Below are 27,880 nucleotides of genomic sequence, written 5' to 3'. Positions count from 1 at the left end.
GCAGGTAGACACAGACTCTGGGCTCAAGAACCAGCTTTTATTCTGGGCCCCGGGGGCTGGCGGGGACCCGGCGTGGGCTCCCCAGTGTTGTCGGGGGTCCCGGCGGCCTCAGAACTGGCTTGTTCTCTGGGGTTCGAGTTCTTCTTTCGGAGCCGTGCGGCGCCTGCGGGAGACAGGGGGCAGGTGACAGGGGACCCCGCGGGGGACACTGCCCGGAGCCGGGGCTGGGGCTGGGACACAGGACATAGGAGTGAGCCCGGCCCTCCTGGGGCTGGCGGAGCGCCCCCATCCTTAGGGGGAGAAAGGAAGCCTCGGGCCTGGGGGCCACGGGGACACCAAGTCCACAAAGGGGCCATCTCAGCTGAGTCCGAGGGGCAGGCCCTGCGGGAGTTCAGCCGGAGAGAAAATCGCAGGGCTGGACTGCATGCCTTACACATGGCTTGCACATGCTGTGCACATGCCTTATCCATGCTTTACACATATTTCACACATGCTGTGTACATGCCTTGCACACGCACATGCTGTGCACATGCTTTACACATCCTGTGTCATGCTTTAAACATGCTGTGCACATGCTTTATACATGCCTTACACGTGCTGTACAGTGCCTTATACATGCTTGCCATGTCTTAAGCCTGCTGTACACATGCTTTATACATGCCTTACACATGATGTACAATGCCTTATACATGCTGTGCTATGCCTTAAATATGCTGTGCACATGCATTACATGTGTTGTGCATCTGGGAGACCTGGGCTCATCCTCAGCACTCTTGGTCCCCTGAGTACCTCCGCACGGCAAGGTGTGACCCATGGGAAGGGATGCTTCTAGAAACCCTGCTGTGGGCATGGTAGCTCAGTCAGGACGTGGACGCCCCTTACGGCTTCCCTAGAAAAGGACCACTGGACTCTGGCCTAAAGTCTTGCTGCTGGCCATGGAGACCTTTGTGGGTTGTGCTTCAGCTCCCTGAGCACTGTTGGTACTCCCCGCTGCCCCTCCCCCGAAAGTGAGTCCGAGTCAGTGACGGGAGACTGTCGACCAAGCGGGCAGGTCCCGGGCCGTAAGCCCAGGACGCCGACCTGAGCTGCTGGCCTGCTGGAAGGGTTGGAAGCGCCGCGTGTGCGGACCAGCCGAGGGGACCCCAGGCCACTTACTGCTTTTTCCGCTGAGCGGCTGTGCATGCCACCACGGTAACAAACACAACCACGAGCGCGCCCGTCACGGTCCCGAGGCCGATGGCGACGTTCTTGAGAAGAGATCCTGTCAGCGTCCCCGTCTCTTCCTTGTCTCCCTCGCCTGTTAACAAGTCAGAAAAGCTTTTCTAATTGTCCAGGTACCAAGAGGAGATGCCAGCTGCCTCTGGGTCCCGGGGAAGTGTTCCGTCCAGACACTGGCGACTGTTTATTACGGAAATGGAATGTGCGTTTAACCCAGGAAAAGTGCTCACCGCGCGAGATCCCACGGGGAAGGCACGGAAAGCCGATTCAGTAAGGAACGATTCGCCAAACGGCCCGTTTGCCGAGTGACTGGTGTGCTGGAGGCCGACTCCCCGAACGCCAGCCTGTCCTCCCTGCGCCGTGCTCAGCCCCTCGGCAGGCCCTGGGGGCCCCTTCGGGTGAGCTTCTAGACCTGCTCCCGGCCCTGCCCCTCCTCGCCGTGTTTCCTTCCTGTGGTCCTCCTGGTCACCCACTAGTCTTGTGCCACACGCCCCTTGTATCGCTTTCTCCTGGGCCCCCCTCGGCGTATCCTGGGCCCACAGGGGACTGAGAAACCCAGGCGGCAGCCGGAGTCCCAGCGAACCTCGAAAAGGAAACTCAGTGCTTTGGTGAATGGGTCACTCATGTCCTCGGACTCCTGCCACGGGCCTCTCCTCTATGTCGGGAGAATAAGAAGGTGGCGGGCGGGAGAAGGGGCCGCAGGGAGCTGATCTTTGTGCCGCCCTGAGCCCTCAAAAGTACGGCAACAGGGAAGGAAAGCGTCCCCAGGGATTCCCCATGCTTCCCTGCGGTGGGGGGGCACTGGGTTTGGGAAAGTCAGCCACCTCATTTACGGGAGCCCCACCCCCTTTCCAGCAAGGAGAGCAAAGCTCTGTGCCTCGCAGAAGGAGGGACTCTTGCTGCCTGATTATAACCGTTGTCACTTTTTGTTTGTTTATTGGGGCGTCTCAGTCTCTGGGTCAAAGTTCGATCTTTCCCTTTCCTCCCAGGGGATCCCCCTTGGAGTCTTGCCACTCTCAGCACAGAACTGACCCCGGGCCAATTTCTGGCAGCAGCTTTGGTGTCTCACCTGGCTGCTGGATGAAGGAGTCCGCGAGCATCCCCTGGGTGATGGCCAGGGAGCCGTTGTGGGGCTCGGGAGTGACCCCCAGGAGCTTGCACATGAGCGGGTAGATGTGGATGCTGTCAAAACCCTCCGCCAGGTGATTCTTCTTGAAATCCGGCCCGAAGGCTCTAAAGATGGTCTTCATGTCCATGTAGTTGTTATCAAAGCCGTGATCGCCTTTGTTGAAATGAATGACAAGTTGCTGAAAAATAACAACAACACATGGGCACTGTGGATTCCAGCCCCCGAAAGAAAAACCGCCCCTGCCCATCAGGCTGGTCAGATCCATAACGGCTTTGGAAATCAAAGTGCCGGGGAAAGGTGCCGCTCTCTGTAGGTCGCAGAGAGGGAAGAAGGCGGGAAAGGGGCTTCTGGAAAAGTAATGGAAGCGTCCCGCCCAGGAGCAAGAAAATGACAAGAGGACTGACTGTGCGCCAGTGCCCCCCAGTGCTGAGACAGCTGTCTCGCACACTACTGCCACCGCTAGTTGACAGAAGAGGAAACTGAGGCACGGACATTCAGGTTGGGACTGAGTCTTGGAGTCCAAGTGTTGGAGCAGGTCTCAAGAGTCAAGTATGTTTCTTTTTTTCTTGTTCTTAATTTTTATTTTAAATGATGTTGTTTGGTTTTGGGTAACACCCAGCAGTGCTCAGGGCTTACTCCTGGCTCTGCCCTCAAGGATTGCTTCTGGTGTGCTCAGGGGAGCATGTGGGATGCCGGGGATCGAGCCGGGGTCAATTGTGTGCCAGGCAAGTCCCCCTACCCGCTGTGCTCTCTCCGGCCCTTACTATTGTTATCTTTGGTTTTGGGGCCACACCCAGAGATGCCCAGGGCTTATTCCAGGCTCTGGGCTCAGGCGTCACTTCTGGTGGTGCCTGGGGGACCGTCCATGGCGCCTGGCAAGCACTCTGCCCGCCGTGCTGTCTCTCTGGTCCCTCGTGTTGACCTTTCAGCATGGCGCAGGCCCTTGGCCTCGTACTGGAATGCTCGTCACCCTTGTCACATGACAGTGACCTGGAACGAGGGCCATTGAGAGTGGAGGCACCTAGCAAATGGCAGGTTATCGCTCATCCTGCACTGACGCTTGGTCCCCTCCCCGCCCCCCTGAACCAGCCTTCCCCGGGGCAGAGTCCCGGGGCCGAGAGGACTCCGTGCGTGCCAGCCTCCACTCACCGCGCTGATGTGGTACCCGAGGTCGGCGTACAGCAGGATGGGCAGGACCCGCTCGTGTTTGGCGTAATGGAAGTGTTCGGGAAACTCGTCCTTCCGGTAGACGTGGAGGTTGGGGTGTGCGTTCTTGAGCGCCTGGTACACGGCCTCCTCCTTCCCCGGCTTGGGCAGGAGCATCCCGAAGCCGCCGTAGTCCACGATGTGGAACTTGACCAGGTCTCTGAAGTTGATGTATCTGGACAGGAGGATCTCGGTGATGTTGGGCTTCTGCTTGATGGTGGTCATGCCGTGGTCCGAGGTGATGATGACGTTGAGCCTGTGGGTCAGGTTGTGTCTCTGGATGGCTTCCCGCAGGTACCCGATGGTCCTGTCGATCTGCCGGGTGATGTTCCTCCGCTGTTCCGTCTCGGGCCCGAAGCTGTGGCCCACGTTGTCCGGCTCGCCGTAGTACAGGGTCACAAAGTCGAAGTCTTCTCGGGTGAACCAGTCCAGGACGATGTCGATGTTCTCCCGCCACTCGGTCTCGTTGCTGTTGGGGTGGAAGTAGGGCTCCAGCACGGCCCGGTACACCCCCTCGCCCTGGTACGTCGAGGCCCCGCCGGGGTAGTGGAACGAGGCGGATTTCCTCCCCTGCAGGGACAAGCAGAAATGCCGTCAGGGCCCTTGTCCTGTCCTTGGCGGACACAGGAAGGCCATTGGCCGCTAGAGAGCAGATCCCGGCGGGAGCTGAGAACCCGGAGGCCCCCTCGAGCCTGGGAGGTGGCCCTCCCTCGGGAGGGGCAGCGGGACGCCCCCACCGTGAGCGCGCGCCTGGCTCTTGGGGCCTCCCGCTGGCTGTTCTGTGACCCTGCGCTCCCTCCCACGCTGCGGTGCACCTCCCGCCCTTCCTGCCCTGCGTGCCCCTCCGCCAGCCCGGGCGCTGGGTCAGGGTGGGGGTGCCCAGGGCCTCACTCCCGGCTCGTGTGTGGAGACAGCCACTGCACCGCTAAACTCTTGGGCTCGGGCGACTTAGTTGTAGCCTCCCAGATCGGGCGCCGTCTCCCTGAGCGTAGCCTCTCTGCCGCTTCCCCGGAACCCTGGACTTGGCCGTCTTTCTGCCTGGCCTTAGCTCTGCATTCCGAGGCCGGGCTTTGCTTCCCTTACGTACGGATGGACTCCTTTTAGCACGCAACTGGCTGGAAGGGTGGAAAGTTCCACGTCGCACGGAGCGTGGCTTGGCTCCCCCAGCTTCTGAGCCCACAGACAGGGACGGTGGGAGGGTCTCAGCAGCCCGGCCGGGTCCTGATGTTTGGGTGTTAAAAATATTTGCAGCTGGGGCCGGACTGGTAGTAGCGGGGAGGGCTCTGGCCTTGCACGCAGCCCATCTGGGTGTGATCCCCGGCATCCCGTAGGGTCCCCCAAGCAACGCCAAGCGTGATCCCTGAGTGCAAAGTCAGGAGTAACCCCTGAGCATTACTCGGTGTGACCCGAAAAGACCAAAAAAAAAAAACCTTTGCAGCTGGAAATTGTTTTCTTCTGTTCTTTATGTTTGTTTATTTGATTTGTGTGTGTGTGTGTGTGTGTGTCTGTGTGTCTGTGTGGTTTGTATGTTTTGCACCACTTTCAGTAGATGCTACTTCCAGTGCAGTACCTGGGGGGGTCGCTCCCAGCGAGACTGGGAGATTGTGGGTGCTGGGGTGGGACTGGGGCGTCCTGCCTGCAGAGCATGCGCACGCCTTTGAGCCTCTCCCCGGCCCCCCCCCCCCCCCGTGCTGTGTTCTTGGCACGCACACACCTTCTGAAATGGCCCCGCATTCCTGTCATCTAGGATTCTTCTCATTTGATCTCATAGACATTTTAGGAGTCATGCTGCTCTATGAAATGAACTCCAGAGGGGGAGAGAGAGATTGTGAACTCTCTCTCTCTCTCTCTCTCTCAACTTGTTTACTTGAGACCCATGATAATCAAAAGTGCTATTTTCAACAAATACTCCGGAGAAATAGTCCTTAATTGAATGCAAAAGAGCGAGTATTTACTATTCCAGCCCTTAATTAGCATAATCAGTGTCTCCAGTACGACGGGAAGTGGCTGGCTTTATTGGGTCCATCATTCTCCCAAGAGGCCCCGCCCCACGCTCAGGCTGCCTGGCTTTTGTTTTGTTTTTTTGCCACACCGGGTGCTGCTCAGACATCTGCACTCAGGGACCACTCCTGGCGGTGCTCGGGGACTTGAGGGGTTGAAGGTGGCTCACCCGTGTGCCAGGCAAACACCCTCTCTGCTGTGCCCTGGGTCTGGCCCCTGACACTGCCTGATTTAAACAGAGTTGCTGTTTCCCGGGGCTGGTCCTCGCTGCCGGGCTGTGCAGAGACCCCGCGATTCTTCAGAACCACCAGTGAGGGAGAAAACTTGAGCTCTTCTTTTGCATTTGTGTGTGTGTATGTGTGTGTGTGTGTGTGTGTGTGTGTGCGCGTGTATGTTTGGGTCACGTCTGGTGGTACCCAGACCCACATGGGGCAGTGGGTGCTCCTGCTTCTGCACGTTCTGGTGGGCAGAAGCCGCTGCCCCGGGCACCCCCTTCCGCCACACACTGTCATCTAGGAAACCTGCCCCTTGGTGACGCACTCCAGGCTCAGCTTGTCCCCACACGCCAACGTCACAGACTCGGGGGCCTGAGGTCTCTCAGCTCCTCTCCGCCATTCGCGCTGATGTGCTCGACGCCCCTGGAGGAGGCCACAGCCCCGTTGTGAGGGTCTACGTGGACAAGGCCTCGCGCTTCTTCCGGAACTGTCCCATGGTGGGGGTGTGGCCCTAGCAGGGCCGGGGGTCTGGGTTTTAGTGAAGTTCACTGAGACCGAAATGAAGAGCGTGAAAATTGTGAGAAATTTCGTCCCTCAGTCTCGCCAGCACGGCTTCAGGGCTCCGAGGCCCTGGTGGTGGCCCTGGGGGACAGTTTCGGCCGGGGCTCTGGGGGACAGCCCGCCGAGGGCAGGTCCAGGCTCAGGGCAGCAGGACCCGGCGAGCTTCATTCCTCCCGGGCAGCCGGGCACGGAGGGAGGCCCCTGCAAGCCGAGCCACTGGGACTCGGCCCCGGCTGCCGTGTGGACCGCCACCGGGCGCAGTGACGCGCTGGGCGGGGCCTGGGGCACAGAGCTGGGCCGCGGGGACTCACCGCCTGGCGCTGGAGCAGAGGCTCCTCGGGATGGAGGAAGGGAAGGAAGGAGGCGCCATTCTTTTTTGTTGTTTTGTTTTGTTTTTTGGGTCACACCTGGCGATGCACAGGGGTTACTCCTGGCTCTGCACTCAGGAACTACTCCTGGTGGTACTCGGGGGACCCTATGGGATGCTGGGAATCAAACCCGAGTTGGCTGCGTGCAAGGCAAATGCCCTACCCGCTGTGCTATCGCAGGAAAAAGCCAAAGGCGACAACAGATGGTGTGTGTGTGTGTGTGTGTGTGTCTGTGTGTGTGTGTGCATGTGCACATGTAAGTGTGTGTCTGTGTGTGCGTATGTGTGTATATATGTGTGCATGTATGTGTATGTGTGTATGTGTGCATGTGTGTCTGTGTATATATGCGTGCAGGTATGTACAAGTGTATATATGTGTGCATGTGTATGTATGTGTACGTGTGTCTGTGTATATGTGCATGTGAATAGGTGTCTGTATATGTGTCTGCATTTGTGTGTGCACGTGTATGTGTTTGTGTACATGTGTCTGTATATGTGCGTGTGTATTTGCATCTCTCTGTGCGTGTGTGTGTATGTATGTGTGTACCTCTGTGTGTGTCCTGTGTGGGTGGGGGAGAGAGCTGGGAGTTAAGCCTGTGACTCTGGCCATCTCTCATTTGGAAGCGAGTGAAGCCCCGCCCCCTCTCAGGTGCAGAGCAGGGTCGACTCCCCCTCTCAGGGCTCGTCGGAGCAGAGTCCAGCCAGGCTTGGCGCCACGGTAGAGCACCCCCCGGCACGGGTGAGCCCCGAGTCCACGCACACGAGTCACAGTGTCCGTCTGGCCCAGGCGTGGGGCCCGTCTCTGCCCTGCTGCCCTCCCCACCCCTGCCTGTCCGCCCGCTCTGCTGACGAGGCAGGTCTCTTCCCAGTCAGGGGGCGGCCCTGGAAGGCCCGCTCGGGCCCCGTCCTCATGGTACCTGTCTCTGGGCCGTGATCCAGAGGGGCAGGAGCCCGTTGTCCCACCACTCGTTCTTTCTCTGCGTGGTCTGGAAGTTGTGCTTCACGCCCGTCTCCGTGTTAAACATCATGTTGTGGATGACTCCATGGTCCTCGATCCAGCGGCCTTAGGGACAAGGCAGAAGGCGTCAGTGCCTGGCTGACACACACATGCAAAGTAGGGGAATGTATACATGGCTTTGTGTGAAGTACGAGCTCCACAGTTTCTATGGGAACATGTTTAAATCACCTCTGTGCCGTATCCGGGCACCAGCCAGTGCACGTTGCACCCACGGCACCCCCAGAGGTTGAAAGAAGGACGAAGAGAAAGGGTGGGGGTGCTAATGAGCACCTGGCGGGCTAGAGCAGCGACCCAGAGGCCCCTGTTTCTCAGGCGGGGGTCGGGGCGCAGGAGGACGCCTTCCCGTGCAGCTCCCCTCAGCGCATGCTTGCTTCTGTCGCGGGGGGCCGGGTGGGCCCCGAGGGGGGTGTTCACTCCTCCCAGGGTGGCTCTGGGATGTGAGGCCCGGGCCGTCAGTGCCAGCTGTGCCCACCTGTGCGGCATCCATGCTCTTGGTGGCAATCACGGTGTTGCATTCGTGGTGTTGTGACATTTGTGGCATTCGTGACCTTCGTGACCTTCGTGGTGTTCATAACATTCGTGGCATTCATGGTCTTCATGGCATGCATGGTGCTCATGGCGTTTGCGGCTTTTGTGGCATTCGTGGTTTTCATGGCATTCATGGTGTTCCTGGTGCCCCGGCCCCACCCACTGAATTTGGTGCTACAACTTGAGTGGCTGAATATTGCTGCGGTGTGGGGGTGCTTGGGGCTCTGTGCAGCTAGCCTGGGACGGGCCTGTCACGTCAGCTACGTCTTAGGACAGCTCCCCCGTGGGGGGACCGGTTTGTTCTCTGGGTCTCACTGCCTCACTGTTTGGGTGGCCCTGAAGCGGGGGGGGGGGGGGTCCCAAATCGGGCTGTGACTTCCCATGAGTGGGTGGCCCTGTGGCCCGGCGGTGCCCGGAAGCACGATGGCTGCAGGGCTGTGGGGTCACGGGCCTTTATCACCGCTGGTGCCGGCCTCCCTCCCCGGAAGCTGACGCCCAGCGGGACCGATTCTTATCCATGATTTCTTTCACGGATGATTCCTTTGCATGTTGGACTCTGACTCAGGTCAGCTTGGACCCAGCTCAGGAGGACAAACTCCAGTGGTTCTGCTGGACCTGAGGTGGGCCAGGGGCCGGGCTGGGCCTTGTCAGTGTCCAGGGCCGCGCCCATGACGGTGCTAGAGAAACGATGAATGGAGCCCTCGGGTCGGAGGGCTGGGTGGAGGTGTCCGTGTCTGCCCGCCCGGGGCTGCGGCTGGACGCTGCTTGCCCCTCGGTGGCTGGCGTGGTGGGGGCGGGGCCGCAGGACAGCCTGGTACTTCCTGCGAGCCTGGCAGAGCTCCCAAGGAGGATGCCTTTTTGGGGTGGTTGTGGGGGAGAGACCTGGCGCCCCAACTGCTCAGGGCTTCTTCCTGGCTGTCCACTCGGGGGTCACTCCCGGCGGGGCCCCAGGACCATATGTAGCGCTGGTTCAAACCAGGGTCAGCCACGCGCAGGGCGAGTACCTTAACCTCTGCACTATCACTCTGGCTTCGGTTTTGTCACTTATCTGTTTATTTGTTTTTTATTAGGGGCCATTCCTGGCGATGCTCAGGGGTTACTCCTGGCTGTGCACTCAGGAATCACTTCTGGCTGGGCTCGGGGAACCATATGACATGCCGGGGGTGGCGCCCGGGTTGGCCGTGTGCAAGGCAAGCGTCCTACCTGCTGTGCTCTCTCTCCAGCCCTGATATCGCCACATGGTCCAAGCTCCCTAAAGCAGGGTCTCCCGAAGAGGGTGACCACCTCCCCGTGTTGGAATGATGGGGGGGGGCGCTGTTGGCGTGAGCTGTGGCTGGTGGCGGGGTGGTGATCTGTTTGTTGGCTTAAAGAAGGTAGATTTCCAGAGGAGTGCGGAGTCATTTCCCCCTGGGAGGGGTTTCCTCTGGCTCCCCTGGAAAGCCGGGAACCTCTGGAAGGCGCCGGGAGGGCACGGTGCAAAGGCTCCTCGCCGTGTCCTTAGGGGAGCCGCGTCGTCACGGGTCTGCTTGCCCAGAGCCCTCTCTGCCGCCAGAGGAGCCCGCACACCGGCAGGACGGGGCCTGGGGCTGCGAGGCACTCTCAGTCCCAGGACACGCTTCCTACACGCGCCAAACGCCCCCGCAGTTTTGTCCATGGATGTGTCTGTCGGAGGAGAATGCCGCAGGCAGGGCTGGGATTTGATCCAGCCACTCCACCGAGCATGGCTAGTTTTAGGCCATTTCCAGCTTCTATTTTTTTTTTTCTTTTTGGCTCACACCCGGCGATGCTCAGGGGTTACTCCTGGCTCTGCACTCAGGAATTACTCCCGGTGGTGCTCAGGGGACCATATGGGATGCTGGGAATCGAACCTGGGCCGGCCTCGTGCAAGGCAAACGCCCTACCTGCTGTGCTATCGCTCCAGCCCCTCCATCTTCTATTTCTTCTTTTCTTTTCTTTTCTTTTATTTTCTTTTTTTCTTTTCTTTTCTTTTCTTTTCTTTTCTTTTCTTTTCTTTTCTTTTCTTTTCTTTTCTTTTCTTTTCTTTTCTTTTCTTCCTCTTCTTCCCTCCCCTCCCCTCCCCTCCCCTCCCTCCCTCCCCTCCCCTCCCCTCTCCTCTGTTTTCTTTTCTTTTGCAGAGCTGGACAACAAGACCCCAGTCTCACATACACAAGGCTGCATCCCCGCCCCGTGTTTGTCATCTCCTGCCGGGACACGTGTGTGGTGAACACTCGGCCGTGGGCTGACAGGGTCTGCAGCTAGAGCTGGCGGCCGGGTTAGAAGGTGCCCCCTCGCCTCTGCGCTGCCGCCACGTCCCCACGCGCACTGGCTGGCAAGGCCGGGCCGGGCTGGTGTGATTGTGTGACTGAACACCTTGGCCGGCCCCGTTGTGGGTCCCGCCCAAAGGCCCCTCGGAGTGTGTCAGCGGGGGCGAGGGGGGGGAGAGGGGGCACGACTCGACTCGCTCGCACCCAGCCTGTTGCCAGGCTCGGGGAGACCTTGGAAGCAGCGTCCCGGCTGTCCCAGAGGGGGACTCAGCTCCTGGGTCCCCGCAGACGCCCTCCAGGGTGACCCCTCACACCGTCTCTGAGTGGCGCCAGCGTTACTGGTTTCTCTTAGAAAGACGCGGACCCTGGTGGCAGGGCCTCCTGAGGGGCTGGTGACGCGACCTGCTGTTTGCTTATCGTTTATCTGGGCGCCCTTGGACCCCAGGGAGCGGCTCAGGCTGCCCGGTCCGAATGGATGTATTTCCTGCCTGAACCCCACCCGCTGCTGTCAGACCGGGCCCCACCCCTAGTCCTTGGGTCCTCGCCTGCAGCCTGCACCCCTCTCGGCGTGGGGAGGGGGCGAGGGAGCTGGGTGGGGCTCGCCCCGGTGGCGCTGTTTCCCGGCCGGATGCTTTTCCCGTCGCCAAGAGCTCAGCGCCCCCTCCTCCCTCCCCAGGCTCTGTCCCCGCTCGCCCTAGACTTCTGTCCAGGCGCTGGCCCTGGCCACGGGGGAGGGGTGGGGGGCTGCACGCCTGACGACTGTCCCCCTGCCTGGACTGTGCTGGGGTGGGCTGGAGGGGCGCAGGGGGAGCGAGCGGCCAGGGAACGGACTCGGAAGCGCTCAGAGGCCCGGGCCCCTCTGGGAGGCAGCGCAGAGGTGGGCGCTGAGACGCCCCGTTACATTGTTTTTATAAGATTTCCCCAGCGACTTCCTTTGGGGGGTGTGTGGGGTGGGCGAGTGTGGGGTCCCGTCTCCGGGGGACCACACTCGCCCGCACCCCGGGGAAGGGTACCCCGAGCCCCCCCATACCCCAACAGTGGAAGCCAGCGCTCCCGAGGGGGGCCGGACCAGGCCCCTCAGCAGAGCTCACCCGAGATGGTGGTGAAGTGGGACGGGGAGGTCATGGTGACGAAGGGCGGCGTGAGGAACTTGGCCTTCACGCCGTCCAGCGCCAGCTGGTCCAGGTAGGGGGTGTCCACGTCCTGGTCGTAGTCCCAGCGGAAGCCGTCGAAGGAGATGAGCAGCAGCTTGTTGAAGGCCCTGGCGCGGGGCACGGGGTGGCCGTGGAGCAGGGGCAGCAGCAGCAGCAGCAGGGCCGCGCTCCCCGCCATGGCGCCGGCACCTCACGCTGGCCTCCACGCGTGCCCGCTCCGCCGCCCCCTTTTATCTGCACGTGAGCAAAGTCCAGCCTGATAATCCCGCCCGGGAGTGCGGGAGCGTGCCGAGGTCCGTGTTTGCATGCGGGCGGAAGGGACATGGGTTGGGGGCGGGAGTCGCGCTCTGGGCAGCGGCGGGAACTGCGGTGGGACGGGCCGTGGGGCTCAGTCCCGTGCCCAGGAGCCGGGCACAGTGGGGCCTGCTCCCCTGGCTGCGGCCGCGACCGTCTCCCCGGGGGAACGGCCACTGCCATTCTCAAAGGCCGGCCGCTGGCGACGGGGCTGGAGCGATAGCACAGTGGGTAGGGCGTTTGCCTTGCATGCGGCCGACCCGGGTTCGATTCCCAGCATCCCATATGGTCCCCTGAGCACCGCCAGAGGTTATTCCTGAGTGCAGAACCAGGAGTAAACCCTGTGCATCGCCAGGTGTGACCCAAAAAGCAAAAAAAAAAAAAAAAAAAAAAAAGGCCGGCCGCTGGCGAGACTGGATCTCCCCGTGCACTCTGTTTTATTTATTTATTTATCTATATATTTGTGTTTTTGGGTCACACCTGGCGGTACTCAGGGCTGACTCCTGGTTCTGGACTCAGAACTACTCCTGGCGGTGCTCGGGGACCATGTGGGAGGCCGGGGATGGAACCCAGCTCAGCCGCGTGCAAGGCAGACGCCCTCCCCGCTGTGCTGTGGCTCGGGCCCCGTGTCCCGGCTACTCTAACAGCAAATTCAACAGGCCATGAGTTGAAAGCTCCCGCTAAGAACTTTTAAAAAGCTGCCATCAAAGCGATTCACCACTTTGACCATTCTAAAGTGTCAAGATCCCAGGACGTTCCGGATGGTGCCGTAGCTATCAGCACCTACTAGTTCCAGAACCTTCTCCGCCTCCCCTCATACCCTCCCCCCTGGAGATCCCTGGACCCTGCTGCCCCTCCCCCTCCTGGAAACTGAGGCTTCCCCTGTTCCCGGTTCACCCGGCTGATAGGTAGCTTGCGTAAGTCGCGTGCGACCTTTTGCCTCAGACTTCCTTCACTCAGTATGGGATTTTCCAGATGGGCACTTTGTGCCTTGCCACTGCGGAGTCCTCGCCTGGTGTCAGACAGCCTGAGTGGGGGGCGGGTCTGGGCGCTGGATTGCGTGCCTGAGCCCCCCATCTTTATTGCAGTACCAGGATTTACAGTCCGTTACTTCGCTTCTCACGCACACAGCAGTCTGTGTTTCCAGAGCGGCTTCTGTCCACCTGTGTCCCGAGGGCCCCCCCAGCCACCCTGCTCCCATGTGCCTGGGGGGCTGAGTTTTGTTATTTTTCCCCCTCAGGGGTTACTCCTGGCTCTGCACTCAGGAATTACCCCTGGCGGTGCTCAGGGGACCCTATGGATTGCTGGGAATCGAACCTGGGTCGGCCGCATGCAAGGCAAATGCCCTCCCCGCTGTGCTATTGCTCCAGCCCCTGGGCTGAGTGTTTAAAAGGGAAAACCCAGCTAACCCCTGGGCCGTAGGGTCTCTCCTCAGCCCCTGTGGAGGGACGTGAAGAGTCGGGGGCAGGGGGGCCTGTGTCCCGGTGCCTGGGTCGGACCCACCGGCCTCAGTCTGTGCACACTCCACCATGCCCCTCCCCCTGGCACAGGGCCGGGGAGCCTTGCAGATGACGGCAGAGGCCCTGTCGGTTCTGAGGCCGAGTGACCCCGCGGGGCACAGCCCCCCTCAGAGCACGGTGACTGTGGGGTGTGGGCCAGGGGCGGTGCTGTGCCCGGCCTCCCAGGCTTGGCGGCTCGGACTCACCGCACACAGCCCGATGGGGCCTGGCGGAGACCGGGCAGGCGCTCCTCAGAGGTGGAATGATAAACCGCCCGTAGTTTGGGTTATCTTATCTGGGGATCTCAGCGACGCTGTTCTGCGTTGGGACAGTTTGGACTTGGTTCCCCTTCCAGCCCAGGGAGGGACCGATGGCTGAGGGACAATAAATCACCATTATCTCCCCTCGTTCTCATCCCTGGATGCCCTGGGGGAAGGTGGCCAGTGGATTCTGCCCCGGGCTGGGGGAAGGTCGCAGCAGGACTCCGGCCGGCTTCCCGTCTCTCAGTTGGACCCCGCGTGGCCCTGTGTGAGCTCGGGCGGGCCCGGCTGTCCCGAGAGACGGGTGGCAGGGCCAGGCTGGCGCTGTGGCCCAGGCACAGGGGTGAGGGAGGAGGAAGCCCCCAGGGTCTGCTGACCCCCGGCCGGGAGGGTCGCGGAGGCGTCTCGGTGGGTCTGGCGGTCAGTCTTTCCTCTGCTGGAGGCGTCGCCGCGAGTCGTGGGGGTTCAGGCGCGGCATCAGAGCCCTCCCCCTGTTCCCCGCCCGTCTCCCGGCCCTGGCTGTGAACGGGCCGCACGTGGGCACGCAGGCTTCCTGAGCCCGCCCGGTCACTGTGTGAGGCCCAGGCTGCGGCGTCCGTCTCCCCGGCACAGGACTTGCAGTGCTGGTGGACTCCAGGGTGTTGAGTCACCTAGAGAAGACACTGGGCAGTTGGGTCTGGCCAGTCCCGAGGGTCGCCGCACCCCTCTTGGGAAGATCCCCAAACCCTGACTGGTCCCCGCTGTCTAATTGCTGAATGGAGCCGTATATGAACCGCTTCTTAACTGAACCCTATATAAGCTGCTGGTGATTTGGGGTCGGGGTCCTTGTCAAGACCCCACTGCGTTGGGTGAGACTCGGACCCTAGCTCGGGCTGGCGCTGGCTTGGGCTGGTAATAAAGTTCCTTTGCTTTTGCGTTATCATGTGTGGACTCGGTCTCTCCGCAGTCGGGGACCCGAAACTCGGGCACAGCAACTGGAGCCCAGCCCTGCTCTGCTCGCGGGCCCGGCCCAGGAAGTAGGGGCCGGGGGGGCCTTGGAGGCAGCCCGGCCTCTCCCAGTTGGGTGGGCACACAGACTGGGCCAGGGCACGGTGCTCTGTGCTCGGTCCTTCTGCCACTGCGGGGAGGGCAGAACCCAGAGAACACTACAGGCCTACGGAGTGTGTGTGTGTGTGTGTGTGCGTGTGTATGTGTGTGTGTGCACATGTGTGTGCGTGTGTATGTGTGTGTGTGCATGCGTGTGTGTGTATGTGTGTGCGTGTGTATGTGTGTGTGTGCACATGTGTGTGCGTGTGTATGTGTGTGTGTGCATGCGTGTGTGTGTGCGTGTGTGTGTGTGCGCGTGTGTATGTGTGTGTGTGCGCATGTGTGTGTGTGTGTGTGTGTGTTGAGTGGTCTCTTGTCCAGGGAGGCGTGAGGGGGTCCCTGGCCACTGCCCTTTGCGCTGGCCCATGAAGTCTGGTGGGCTTTCCCTCCATGGCTGTGTCTCTCCTCCCCGGTGCCCCCGGGAGCCCCCGTCTCTTCACACATGGACCCGGACACGGGCCCTGAGTTCCGGGTTCCACCCCTGTCGCCCCGGCTGCTGAGTACTGCCGGGTGTCATTCTGCTGCCCCATTTGGCTGCGGACGGTATACACGGAGAGTTATTTTCAACCCTCTGATGGGGCCTGCAGCCTTCGAGACCTCGGGACCCATCTCCCCTCCTCGTGCCATCGCAAAGACACTGACCCCTGCCCCTCAGGGCCCTTTGCCACGTGAAGTGCCTGTCGCAGGCCCCGGGGGCATTGTCCTGGCACCGGGAGAGACCGTCCCGTGGTAGGACACGGTGTCCATCCCGGCAGCAGCGGAGCGGTCACTGTCCTGGCCCTCTGACGGACACTTAGCTTGTTTCCAGTCTCCCCACGCTGCCGGCTGAGGTGAGCAGCGCGGCCCGGCACCGTGGCCGCTCCAAAGACAGGCGGAATGTCGAGAGAGAAAAGGGCCCATGTTAATATTTTACTGAGAAATCACGAAGTCGCTAAGTAAGAGTGGCTAACAGCTTATCACAAAGCATTTCAGATACTTGAAAGGACAGTTGACCCCTCACCGTTCCCCAGCTCAGGGGACAGTGCTCTGCATCTTGGCCCCCTTGGTGCTACCCCCGACGCCCACGCCTCGCGGACTCAGGAGCACGGGCCAGGCAGCAGCTCTGCAGGGGAGAGGTGGGAGTGGCACGTCCTCCCCGGGTGTGGTGCCGAGGACCCTGGCTCCCGGGTCACTGTCCCGCCCTGGCGTGCCACCGCCGCCGCCTCCTTATCACGGGGATTGTGACCCGGGCGATCTCGGCCGTCAGCTGTGGCTGCAGATTTGCGGCAGTGACGCGCGGCCGGTGCTGACTCAGTAGCCGCTCTGGCCGGCCGAGAGGGAGCACGCGCCTGCGAGCCATAAAAGCCACGGCTGTTGGCCGCGGTTGTTGGTGGCTCGGGCGAGCCGGGCGGGACCCTGGAGGGCTGGTCTGTGCTTGTCCTCGGCCCTTCTCCAGGGCGCGGGCTGAGGGACCCCTGGAGCAGGCGCGGTGATGATGCTGTGCTCGGTTCCCAGGGCTGTGGCTGGGCACACGGCCCCCAAGTGCCAGCCGGCAGTGCCCGTACCCCCCCACTCCCCGTCAGCCGCCGCTCTGGGTGCCCCCGCCCCGGGCCGCCGCCCCTGCTGACCGCCCCCTCTGCTCCGTCCTTCTCCTTCCGCCGCGGTGCAGGGTCTTGGCCACTTTGGAGCTGGCCGTGAGGTGGCGTGAGTGTCCGTCACAACCCTGTTTGCGCCACTGTGACCGTCTCCCCGAGGGACAGGGACAGGACAGTACCGACCGCAGGGCGTGTGCGCGAGGCTGCGGGGGGCAGTGTGACGGGCAGGTGGCCGGGCCCTCCGGGGCCACCCCTGCCTCTCTCCGACCCCGCCATCCTGCAGGGCAGTCCTGGGCGCCGTTCTGCCGCCCACTCACGCCGAGGGTAAGCGTCTCCCGCGATTCCTCGGGAACTGCCCGGGTGACAAGGCGGCCTCTTGTGGGGGGCCTTGGGCTCTGTTGCCCCCACCCCACGTCTGAGCTCGTCTGAGGTGTCCCCGAGACCCGCAGAGACTCTCTCATTTCTCTCTCTCTCTCTCTCTCTCTTTAATTTTTTTGGCTTTTTGGGTCATACCGGCGATGCTCAGGCCTTAATCTTGGCTCTGCACTCAGGAATCACTCCTGGTGGTGCTCAGGGGACCGTGTGGGATGCTGGGGCTGGAACCCAGGTCGGCCATGTGCAAGGCAAACGCCCTCCCCGCTGTGCTGTGGCTCCGGCTCCCTCTCCTCGCTGACTCCCTGCAGCCCCGCCCCAGCGCCAGGCACAGCCAGGCCGGTGAGCAGTGAGTCTTGGGCCCACAGTGCTCAGCCAGCGCCGTCTGTGGGTGGGGGTCAGACTGGCACTAGGCAACGTGGTGATGACATGGGAACCTTGAAATCTTGGAGATTCCCCCAGGAGCCACAGAAACCACCGGGACCCCGGCCAGAAGGGGTCGGGGCTCCGGCCAGTGGTGGGAGAGAGGCAGTGGCGGCTGCCCTCCCGCCCTGCAGACCCCCCAGGCGTGTTTTCCGTTTCTGCGGGTGGACACACAGTCGCCCGGTCTTATCTTCTGAGCAGAGGGGTCCAGATTCCCACAGGTCGGAGGGGAAAGTGTCTCGCAGTCAGATGGGGCCGTGGCGCGCGGCCCCCTCGCCGAGGACCCTCCTCCCCCTGCCGGAGAGGGGGAGCCCTGGGCCCCGGGGCTGTGCCGGGCTGAGCAGCCTCCCGCTAGCCCGGCTCCTTCTCGCCGCCAGTGGGCGAGTCTCCAGCTTCTCCCGCAGCCTCCCGCTGCCAGAGCCTCAGGGGCGGTGGTTGCCCAGGGCGTCCCGGCGTCCCCTCCTTGCTGGCCCTGGGAGAGAAAAAGCGCAGGAGATTGAAATACAGAACAAGGGGCTGGAGTGACGGCACAGCGGGGAGGGGTTTGCTTTGCACGCGGCAGACCCTGGTTCGATTCCCAGCATCCCGTAGGGTCCCCGCCCCCGAGCACTGCCAGGAGTGATTCCTAAGTGCGGAGCCAGGAGTAACCCTGTGCATCACTGGGTGTGACCCAAAAAGCAAAAAAAAGTAAAAAACAAAAACAAAACAAAACACCAAGTCTTCGAGCGGCTCCCAAGTCGGGTTCTTCCCCTGTGCTCTGCTCCCCCCCTCGCCCCGAAGTTTCGGGAAGCGCTTTGGCCCCAGAAAGGGTCTGGCCTTGGCTGGCTCTGCTCCTCTGAGGAGCGTGGGAGAGGGGAGGGGCCGGCGCTCCTGCTGTTATTACTCCCGCACTCAGTTGACATACACAAGCTCATTATTGCAGTATGTTTTATTCAACAAAATAACTTTAATGCCGTGGCTTAAATTGAATTCGCTAAAACATCTTCATCTCCGGCATAAAGTGCCTCCAGTGTCTTCTTGGGGCTGCCGTTGTCTCCAGAATTATAGCACCGAAGCGGTGGAAATGGCGAAATTATATGCAATCTGCAGAACAATGTGGCCATAACGCGGTAATTGGCCTTCCGCATAATTAAAGGAGCATTTCCTCATCAGAGCGGCCCGCCAGAGGCCCGGGGGCTAGTGCCGTGCAAATCATCCACTTAGGGAAACCTTTATTCCCGGCGCCCCGGAGAGATCTGGCTGGGCAAACAGACTCACTTAGCCAGGGCCGCTAATGGCAGCCGCACAGTTAAAAGACAATCAAGGTGACCGACCTAGAATTTGCCTTCTCCGTGGCTGTCATTGGATTCTGATGGCTGGGAGCTTTTCAACTCCGTGAAAATTACTCACAGTGGCCATCACGGTGGCATCGGGAACTGGGCTTAAATCTGAAACCGCAATGACCTGAGTCGTGCCCGCCCATTAGTCGGGGACGGGGGGCGCTGCCAGGTGAGGGTCGGGCGGGAGGCTCAGGGCTCACAGGCTCTCGGGCTCGGTCTCCCGAGTCTGACGCTTGCTGCGGGCGCCCGGCACGGCAGAGACGCTTGCTGGGGAAGGGCCCTGGGGCCCCGCCAGCACCCAGCAACCCCTGAACTTTATTTTCAGTTTCTTGTTTGTTCGGGGGCCGCACTCAGGGTCACTCCCGCGTGTCTCAGGCGACCGTATGGGGCGCGGAGTGTAGAATCCAGGTGGGCCCCATGCAGGGTGCGAGCTCTCCCCGCCGACCATCTCTCCAGCGCCCCCTCCACGCCCCGGTCCATTTTCCACATGCAGCTCCCCGTGCTTTGGGGCGGCCCTAGCAATCGCTTCAGCCGCGCCCTGCGTGTTTCCAGTGGGTCCTCAGAGGCGTGGCCGGGGACACACTCTGGAAGGAGTGGGCCCTTGGGCGGCCTTGCTCCTAAACGCACCCACTTTCCCGAGCGCGTCTCCTGGGGAGTCGCTACAGCCGCGGGCCCTGCGGCCCTCGCTCCCCTCCCACGCCCCATCCCCGGCACCCCTGCTTGCCCGGCCACTGCTCAGCCCTGCTCTGCTCATGCCCTCTTCCGCCTGGCTTGCAGGGGGGGGGGTCTGTCTCAGCCGCACCCACCCTCGCTGCACTCGCCGAACCCCCAAGCCCACGGTCGGTCCTGGCCCTGGGTCCTCTCCAGCAGCCTTGGGCCCAGCCCCTCCCCTCCCCCACTCCTCTGGCCAGACCTCCCACTTTTATTTTTATTTTATTTTTTTGCTTTTTGGATCACGCCCGGTGATGCACAGGGGTTCCTCCTGACCCATGCACTCAGGAATCACTCCTGGCAGTGCTCGGGGGACCATTGGATGCTGGGAATCGAACCTGGGTCTGCTGCGTGCAAGACGCCCTCCCCGCTGCACCAGCCCCAGACTTCCCACTTCCTGGTGCAAGCTGGTGTCCAGCCAGCGTGCCCTCTGGCCAGGGGCCCAACAAGGCGCCTGGGAACCTTGTAGGGTGGGCAAGGTGGGAGGTCCCAGGCCTGGGGAGGTGCACGTGGGACCAGAACAGGGGTCGGGTCAGGGAGAAGCATCAGCAGAGCCCCCAGGAGAAAACGCTGAGTCGAGCTGCCCGGGGCCGTGACCCCACCGTCACCTGGCGGAGCGTGTTAGAGCGTGTCATACAGCTGTTAGCCGCTTGGGGTTGGTTTGGGGGCCACACCCGGCAGTACTCAGAGGCTACTCCTGGCTCTGTGCTCAGGAATCACTGCTGGCTGGCTCGGGGGAGCCTATGGGTGCCGGGAATCGAACCCCGTTTGCCACATGCAAGGCAGGTGCCCTCCCTGCTGTGCTCTTTCTCTGGCCTGGGGTGTTACACTTTTTTTTTTTTTTTTTTTTTTGCTTTTTGGGTCACACCCGGCGATGCACAAAGGTTATTCCTGGCTTATGCACTTAGGAATTACTCCTGGCGGTGCTCAGGGGACCATATGGGATGCTGGGAATTGAACCCGGGTCGGCCGCGTGCAAAGCAAACGCCCTACCCGCTGTGCCATCGCTCTAGCCCTGGGTGTTACACTTTCATGTGGATAAACCAACATCCGCTCATGCTCTGCCGGGTCCGCCGACGTATCGGATTCCACCCTCTGCCGCACAGCTGGCCCGTCCCTCTGGTACCCGCCGTGCAGTTTCTGACTCGCCTTCCCTCGGCCACAACACTAGCCCTTTGGCACGAGGCGTCAGTCAACGGCAGGGTTCCGGGAGGCCAGCCAGACCCCCGCACCCCGAGTCCCGGGAGCCAGGAAACGCCGCCTCCCTCCCGCACGGTCTTATTCACGGCGCTGAGAGAGCGGGGGAGTGTGCGGCCCTGTGGGTTGGGTGTGGGGGGGTCGCAGGGTACTGTGGAGGCCCAGCACCCTGCAGAGTCACTTCGTCCTGAGCAGACGGGCTGTGTGGGTGACAGAGCCTTGGCGGGCCAAAGGAGGCGGTGCCGCCGGGATCAGCCCAGCATCCCGTGTCGACACTCCGCAAGTCTGTTATACTCCTGCATTGCCCGAGAGGGTGGCCTGTGTGACTGTCAGCCTAACACACGCCAGGCTGGGCTTAAGGCCCCTCCTTTGCATCCCGCAGACCCCGGTTTCCTCCCTCACGGCGCTTGTGGTCCCCCAAGTGTGTGTAGGAGTGAGCACAGAGCCGGGAATAGCTCCCCACACCGCAGGGCCGGGTCCCCCAGTCCCAAGTGGGAGCACTGTGCCAAGGAGTGTAGTAAGAAGCACCGGGCTTTTAATTGACTATTGAGTTGGAGGCTGCGTGCATGGAGGCGAGTCAGGTGCAGGAAGACGGGGTAACGGGGCTCCCTCTGGGCCTGAGGATATGAATCTGACCGTCCGTCCATCCGGACCGTCTGCAGGCCATCCGCACAGCCTCGCGTGGCAGCTCACTGCTCTGGGTGCGGGCACCTGTGCCTCATCTCCTCGGGATGCACCCCTCCCTCCTCCCTCAGGCCTGGAGCACCCTGCAGCCGCACAGTGGGGGCGGGGCGTGTATGTGTGTGTGTGTGTGTGTGTGTGTGTGTGTGGTGGGGCGGGGGTTCCGGGGAGCAGCTCTGAGCTCTCACAGCCGCGGGAGCACTGTCAGCCTCAGCCCGAGGGCCTGTTAGAGGCGCCCCCCCGGGAAGTGTCCCCCTGCCAGTGGGGAGACACCACCAGACCCTGGGGCTCGCGTGGCCTTTCACCGCTAATCGAACAGCGCAGCTGGTGGCTCTCTCGGTGTGGGGGAGCGGCTCTGTCCCCGGGCCGGTCGGGGTGAAGTGAGGGGACCCGGAGCTCCAAGTTGGCCTGTCCGGGCTGCTCCCCGAGAACTCCGGGGCCTCGGGTGTTGGGCTTGGTGCCCACGGAGCCCCGTGGCCTCGTGGGCTCTGCCATTGTGACAGGTCCCCAGCAACGAGGGAGGTTCAGCACCCCCACCCTGGGTGGGCACTCGCTGTGCTCCTGCGTCCCCCAGAGTGACCCCCTTTGTCCCTGGGGGTGGGTCCGGTCACTTGTCCACACAGGCGGCCTGATTGCTTCTGGAAAGGGGTTTATTGTAGAAATCGCAAATCCCCACAAGTCTTTGCTCAGCGGCTTGGGGTAAGATTCCTTTTCTTTTGTTTCCTTTTGTTTTGTTTTTGGGCCATACCCGGGGATGCTCAGGGCTGACTCTTGGCGCTGTGCTCAGGGGTCACTCCTGGTGGGGCTTGGGGGACCATATGGGGTGCCGGGGATCAAACTGGGAGCAGCCACGAGCAAGGCAAGTCCCCAGCTCACGGTGCTGCTGCTCCGGCCCCAAGATTCCTTTTCTTAGGCTGACTTGTGTGCTGCGTTAGGCTTGGAAGGGAATTGCCTTTTCAAAATTAATGAATTTTGGTTTTGGTTCTTGGGCCACACCGGGCGATGCTCAAGGGTTACTCCTGGCTCTGCACTCAGGAATCACCCCTGCTGGGGTTGTACCTGGGGTTTCGGGTCACGGTGTGAACGGACACAGATCAGAGAGACAGTAATGCAAGTGCAAAGGAGTTTCATTCCAGTGAACCGGGGTCAACTATCTCACCCCCAGGTGGGCTCTTGATGGCGACCCCGACCTCCAAGTGCAAGCGGTTTGTACAGGTCCCAAGTTGAGCAAGCGCTATGAGAGCAGTGACCCAGCCACAGTCGTCAGCGGTTAGTCAGCATTTGATAGCAGTTGGTCAGTTTCTGGTCCTTCCAAAAAAATGGACACAGTGACCCCTCGTGACAGGTCAGATGACCTAGCAGTTCCTTACCAGAAGTTGCAAGTTCAGGTTCTGGGAAACAGAAACTTAGGCCTAGTCAAAACTTAACGTTACCTGCGGCCTGTCCTGGCTGCCGTCTGGCTCTGGGTCTGGCTTTCGGGCACCGGACGCTGGTGCTCAGGGAACCATACGTGATGCCGGGGTTTGAGCTGGGTTAGTGAGTGAGGTGCAAGGCAAGCGCCCTCCCTACTGTGCTCTCTCCGGCCCCCGTGGGAATTGCCTCTCTGTGTCCGCCGGGAGACGGCTGCCGATAACAAGGATGAGCTGGAGGCCCTGCCAGGGGGGTGGTCGCTCCTCCCAGCACGGCGTCCCCCAGAGTGAAAGAGAAACCGAAGGACAATGAACGTATTGTGCCGTATGTCTAGATAGACGCTTTTTTCTTTTGAAATAAATTGGATGAGAGAATGTTTTCTAGTGGACTATCCGCTAGCTACATGAAATATGTGTGTTAAAGAGCTTAGAGCTATATTGGGGCTGGAGCGAGAGCACAGCGGGTAGGGCGTTTGCCTTGCACGCGGCTGACCCGGGTTCAAATCCCAGCATCCCATGTGGTCCCCTGAGCACCGCCAGGGGTGATTCCTGAGTGCATGAGCCAGGAGTGACCCCTGTGCATTGCTGGGTGTGACCCAAAAAGCAAAAAAAAAAAAAAAAAAAAAAGGAAAAAAAAGAGCTTAGAGCTATAAGTGCCCTAAGGGATAATAAAAATCCCATTGTAACGAGATGAATGTATTCAGTGGCCATGTGTGTGCGGGTTATTCTGTGTTCAGGTACGTGCACACACACGCTTACAGACATGCACGAGGATGCACACACAGGCACCTGTATGCACACAGGTATGCATGCCCACATGTGTCTGCATTTGTGCTTATGTCCTCGTGTGCTTGTGTGCACAGGGTCATGGGTGTGTATTTAGAAGCAGAGAGTCCTGCTCTCTACAGCATCCTGCGACTGAAATATACAATATGCCTCTCAGGGCTTTCCGGTCTGCTCCGTGTCTCAGCGGCTGCCTGCACTCATTTCCTGTGCTCACTCACTCCGTCTTCCCTGCACATGGAGCGTGTCCAGATTTCCACAGTGACAGTGCTACATCCTGTCTCGGCTCACTTGTGCATGCGTGTGTGTGCACGTGTGTATGCGTGTTTGCATGTGTGCATGCATGTGTGTGCATGTGTGTGCGTGTTTGTGCATGCATGTGTGTGCATGTGTGTTCATTTGTGCATGTGTGTGTTTGTGCATGTGTGTGTTTGTGCGTGTGCGTGTGCATGTGTGTGCACGTATGCGTGTGTGTATCTCCAGGCTCAATCTCCAGAAGTGAGATTTCTGGGGCAGAGGGTGTGAGCATTTAGCATTTCAAAAGATATCACGGAATGAAGCGGTTTAATTAGCAGTGTGTCTTATTAGGAGAGAATCCGTTAGACTAAGCCCCACCCTGTGAGCGTCACCTGTAAGTAGTTCATTTACCGCATTGATTTGTGCCCTGCCTCTTCCTAAAAGGGCTCGAGGAAGCTCAGGGCAAGAGGCTAATCCAACAAGGCCGGAAAGAGAAGCCGCGGCAGGTAGCAGAGCGGCAAATGCCGTTTCATGAGTTGGTCTGGATCCCTGACACGCACAGTACCGTTCCGGGCGCTCTCCCCGTGACCGCACCCACACCTCACAGGCCTTAGGGGAAGCGAAGGCACGGGGGCGGGGGGGCAGGTGGTCTGAGCAGTGCCACGGGGGCAGGTCTGAGCAGTGCCACGGGGCCAGGTCTGAGCAATGTCCCGGGGGCAGGTCTGAGCAGTGCCACGGGGCAGGTCTGAGCAGTGCCACGGGGCCAGGTCTGAGCAGTGTCCCGGGGCCAGGTCTGAGCAGTGCCACGGGGCCAGGTCTGAGCAATGTCCCGGGGGCAGGTCTGAGCAGTGCCACGGGGCAGGTCTGAGCAGTGTCACGGGGCCAGGTCTGAGCAGTGCCATGGGGCAGGTCTGAGCAGTGTCACGGGGCCAGGTCTGAGCAGTGCCATGGGGCAGGTCTGAGCAGTGCCACGGGGCAGGTCTGAGCAGTGCCATGGGGCAGGTCTGAGCAGTGCCACGGGGCCAGGTCTGAGCAGTGCCACGGGGCAGGTCTGAGCAGTGCCATGGGGCAGGTCTGAGCAGTGCCACGGGGCCAGGTCTGAGCAGTGCCATGGGGCAGGTCTGAGCAGTGTCACGGGGCCAGGTCTGAGCAGTGCCATGGGGCAGGTCTGAGCAGTGCCACGGGGCAGGTCTGAGCAGTGCCATGGGGCAGGTCTGAGCAGTGCCACGGGGCCAGATCTGAGCAGTGCCACGGGGCAGGTCTGAGCAGTGCCATGGGGCAGGTCTGAGCAGTGCCACGGGGCCAGGTCTGAGCAGTGCCATGGGGCAGGTCTGAGCAGTGCCATGGGGCAGGTCTGAGCAGTGCCACGGGGCCAGGTCTGAGCAGTGCCACGGGGCCAGGTCTGAGCAGTGTCCCGGGGGCACTGTCCTGGCAGTGGACCCAGCAGTCGGTTCGAGACTTGGCCCTGCCCCAGATGGTGAGTCACGAGAGGAAGGAGGGAGCTGGGTTGCTGCGTCAGGGCTGTCGTCGTGACTGAGGCCCCGTCATCCGACCCCCGTCTTTCCCTCTCACCGGGCAGCCGGCCGCAGGGCGAGCGTGTGCGCTGCCCGCCGAGGTCAGCTGCGGTTCCCCTCGTGGCCCTCCGCTGAGGCTCTGCTCGGCCCTCCCAGCTCGCGCAGGCCCCTGGGAGGGAGGGGTCGGTTTGCAGCGACCCTGGTCTCCGCTGGTTCCTGGGTCAGGAGGGGCCCGGCCTCAGAGGGCGGGGGGCGACGCACCCACCGCGGGCCTCTGCTCCCGGGCTCCCAGGGGAACATGGGTTCGGGCGGGGCCGGCTTGCGGGGATGACTTTCCCACCGCAGGGTTTTCACCGCAGACTTCCATGCAGGTCAGTAAGTTTCCACGCGTGTCTCTCCAGAGGCCGTGACAGGCGCAGTGCAACATGGCTCTGCTCATTCATTAAAAATGTTAGCTTGGTACTTGTTTCTTCTTGGTTTGGGGCACACTCAGCAGCCTCAGAGGGGGTGCCAGGACTGACGGGGTCTCCCCTACACGCTAACATGTGCTCTGCCCATGAAAGTCTCTCTCTGGACCTCGATAAGTATTTTCCCATTTAATCCAATTGATTTGCTGTTTGTGGGCTGGAGCGATAGTGCAGAAGGGAGGGCGTTTGCCTTGCACGCGGCCGACCCGGGTTCGATTCCTCCGCCCCTCCCGGAGAGCCTGGCAAGCTACAGAGAGTATCTCGCCTACACGGCAGAGCCTGGCAAGGGCCCCGATGCCAAGGGCTCGGGAGCGTGCCCAGAGGGCGGGGCCCGAGCGGCTCAGCGCCCCAGCTTTGGCCGAGCCCTTCTCTTTGGCGATCCCCACGGGGAGAAACTGCCCCCGCGCGCCTTCCTCTGTGTGTGTGTGTGTGTGTGTGTGTGTGTAGGTCAGGGTGGCGGTGGGGGAGGGAGCAGCAGGGGTCCTGGGCCCAGAGAGCTCAGTGCTTGAGGCACTTTCTTTGCAGTGCCGCCGTGATTCTGCATGCACTGAGCACTGTTCCCCGAGCACTGCCAGGGGTATGCCCCCCAGCTCCCCCCTTCCTGAAGAGGAGCCAGAGTCCCTCGTTCTCGGCCATCTTACCCATGATCCCTCCCGGGGTGCAGCGGGGGGCTCAGCCGGGCGCAACCAGGCGGCCTTGCCCCGGGACCCTTCGGGGGGCAGGCAGCTCGGGGAGGGACGGCCTGGGGGGCGGGGCTGCTTCCGCTGGGCTTGCCGGGCACTGCCCAGCCCCCGTGGGCTCCTCCTGCTGGAACTTCCAGCCACCACACCGGGAGGTCGGGGGGCACAGCCGCTGAGGGCACGGGGGCTCGGACCGGCCCCTCAGGACTCCCCTCCTGTCCCCTGCCTCCGGCTCCTGGCGGTGGGCAGAGCGTGGGGCGTGCCCGAGTGGACGGAGCCCTGCCCCGGGCAGGTGAGGACAGCGCTGGCCTCTGGTCCTCGCCAAGGCCGCCTGGTCCCACAGTGGTGCCCGGAAGCTTCCGCGTGCCGGCGTCTGCCCCGAGCCTGCCCTCCCCAGCGCTGTAGCTGGCCGTCCGGACAGCGGGTGTGACGGAAGGTGGGGCAGGGCCAGCTGCTGCCCCCGTGAACGGCCCCTCGGCTCCTCGTGCCCCCGTCGGGTGACGGCCGCCTCCTGCTCCGGGCGTGGGGGGTGGCGGGGTGGAGCCTCAGCCATGGTCCCCGTCTCCCTGTCACCCTCGTCACCAGGCATGTCCACGGGCAGAGCAAGGGCATAGCCGCTGCTTCAAGCCTGCTGGGGGCTCGTGGGGTTCGGTGGGGAGGCTCGCAGGGGTGAGGCTGATCCCGGGCCTGCAGGAAGTGGAGACCCTCTTGCACACATCAGGGGTAAGATGGCCGAGAACGAGGGACTCTGGTTCTTTTTCAGGAAGGGGGGAGTTGGGGGGCACACCCTTGGCAGTGCTCAGGGAACAGTGCTCAGGGAACCATGAGGAATCACGGCGGGACTGCAAAGAAAGTGCCTCAAGCACTGAGCTCTCTGGGCCCAGGACCCCTGCGCCTCCCTCTCCCCCCACCTGCAGACACACACACACACACACACACACACACTCACACTCATGCACATGCACACACACACACTCACACGCTCTGGGGCAGTTTCTCCCTTGGGGATCGCCAAAGAGAAGGGCTCAGCCAAAGCTGGGGTGCTCATACCCGTATGCTCGAGGTCCCGGCCGTGGCCTCCCCGTCCCCCCACTCCGTCCTACCCTCCCCTGCTGCCGTGGGCCTTAGTTAGGGGCTCGTGCTGCCAGACGCCTGCTGTGGTCACCTGGGGCCGGGCAGGCCTCCTGGCCGTGGGGAAGCTTCTGGGCCGGGCCCGCTGGCGGCTGCCTCACCTCCAGGCTGTGTGGGCGAGGGGCGGGTCGCTCTCAGGCAGACGGGGCCTCCCTTCCTACAGGGGGATGTCAGGGCGCCTCCAAGAAGGGCCACCGACAGGGCTGCTGGCGTTGGTTCAGCGGGAACCCGAGGGTGAGGCCCGTGTTGGGGTCACAGCTGATGTTGAGGTCATGGCTAATGTTGGTGTCACGGCTGATGCTGGGGTCACGGCTGGTGTGGGGGTCATGGCTGGTGTGGGGGTCGTGGCTGGTGGGGGGTCACGGCTGGTGTGGGGGTCGTGGGTGGTTTGGGGGGTCACGGCTGGTGTGGGGGTCGTGGGTGGTGTGGGGGTCATGGCTGGTGTGGGGGTCACGGCTGGTGTGGGGGTCGTGGGTGGTGTGGGGGTCGTGGGTGGTGTGGGGGGTCGTGGCTGGTGGGGTCGTGGCTGGTGTGGGGGTCACAGCTGGTGTGGGGGGTCGTGGCTGGTGTGGGGGTCACGGC

The 27,880-nt window shown here is 61.8% G+C and overlaps 1 protein-coding gene across 1 annotated transcript; it reads right to left on the bottom strand.

Annotated features, from left to right (window-relative positions):
* Positions 1–108: 108 nt before the first annotated feature.
* LOC101547217 (ectonucleotide pyrophosphatase/phosphodiesterase family member 7-like) lies at positions 109–11,839 on the bottom strand. Its single transcript, XM_004604354.2, has 6 exons — positions 11,599–11,839; positions 7,615–7,760; positions 3,497–4,123; positions 2,288–2,525; positions 1,156–1,297; positions 109–163 (listed from the first exon to the last, which is right to left on the bottom strand). Exons 1-6 carry the CDS (start codon positions 11,837–11,839, stop codon positions 109–111), a joined length of 1,449 nt encoding a protein of 482 aa, XP_004604411.1.
* Between the last annotated feature and the right edge of the window lie 16,041 nt (positions 11,840–27,880).

The sequence above is a fragment of the Sorex araneus genome, chromosome 4 (genome assembly GCF_027595985.1).
Source record: "Sorex araneus isolate mSorAra2 chromosome 4, mSorAra2.pri, whole genome shotgun sequence".
In the NCBI taxonomy this organism is placed as follows: domain Eukaryota; kingdom Metazoa; phylum Chordata; class Mammalia; order Eulipotyphla; family Soricidae; genus Sorex; species Sorex araneus.
This window is presented reverse-complemented; position numbering and strand designations above follow the sequence as displayed.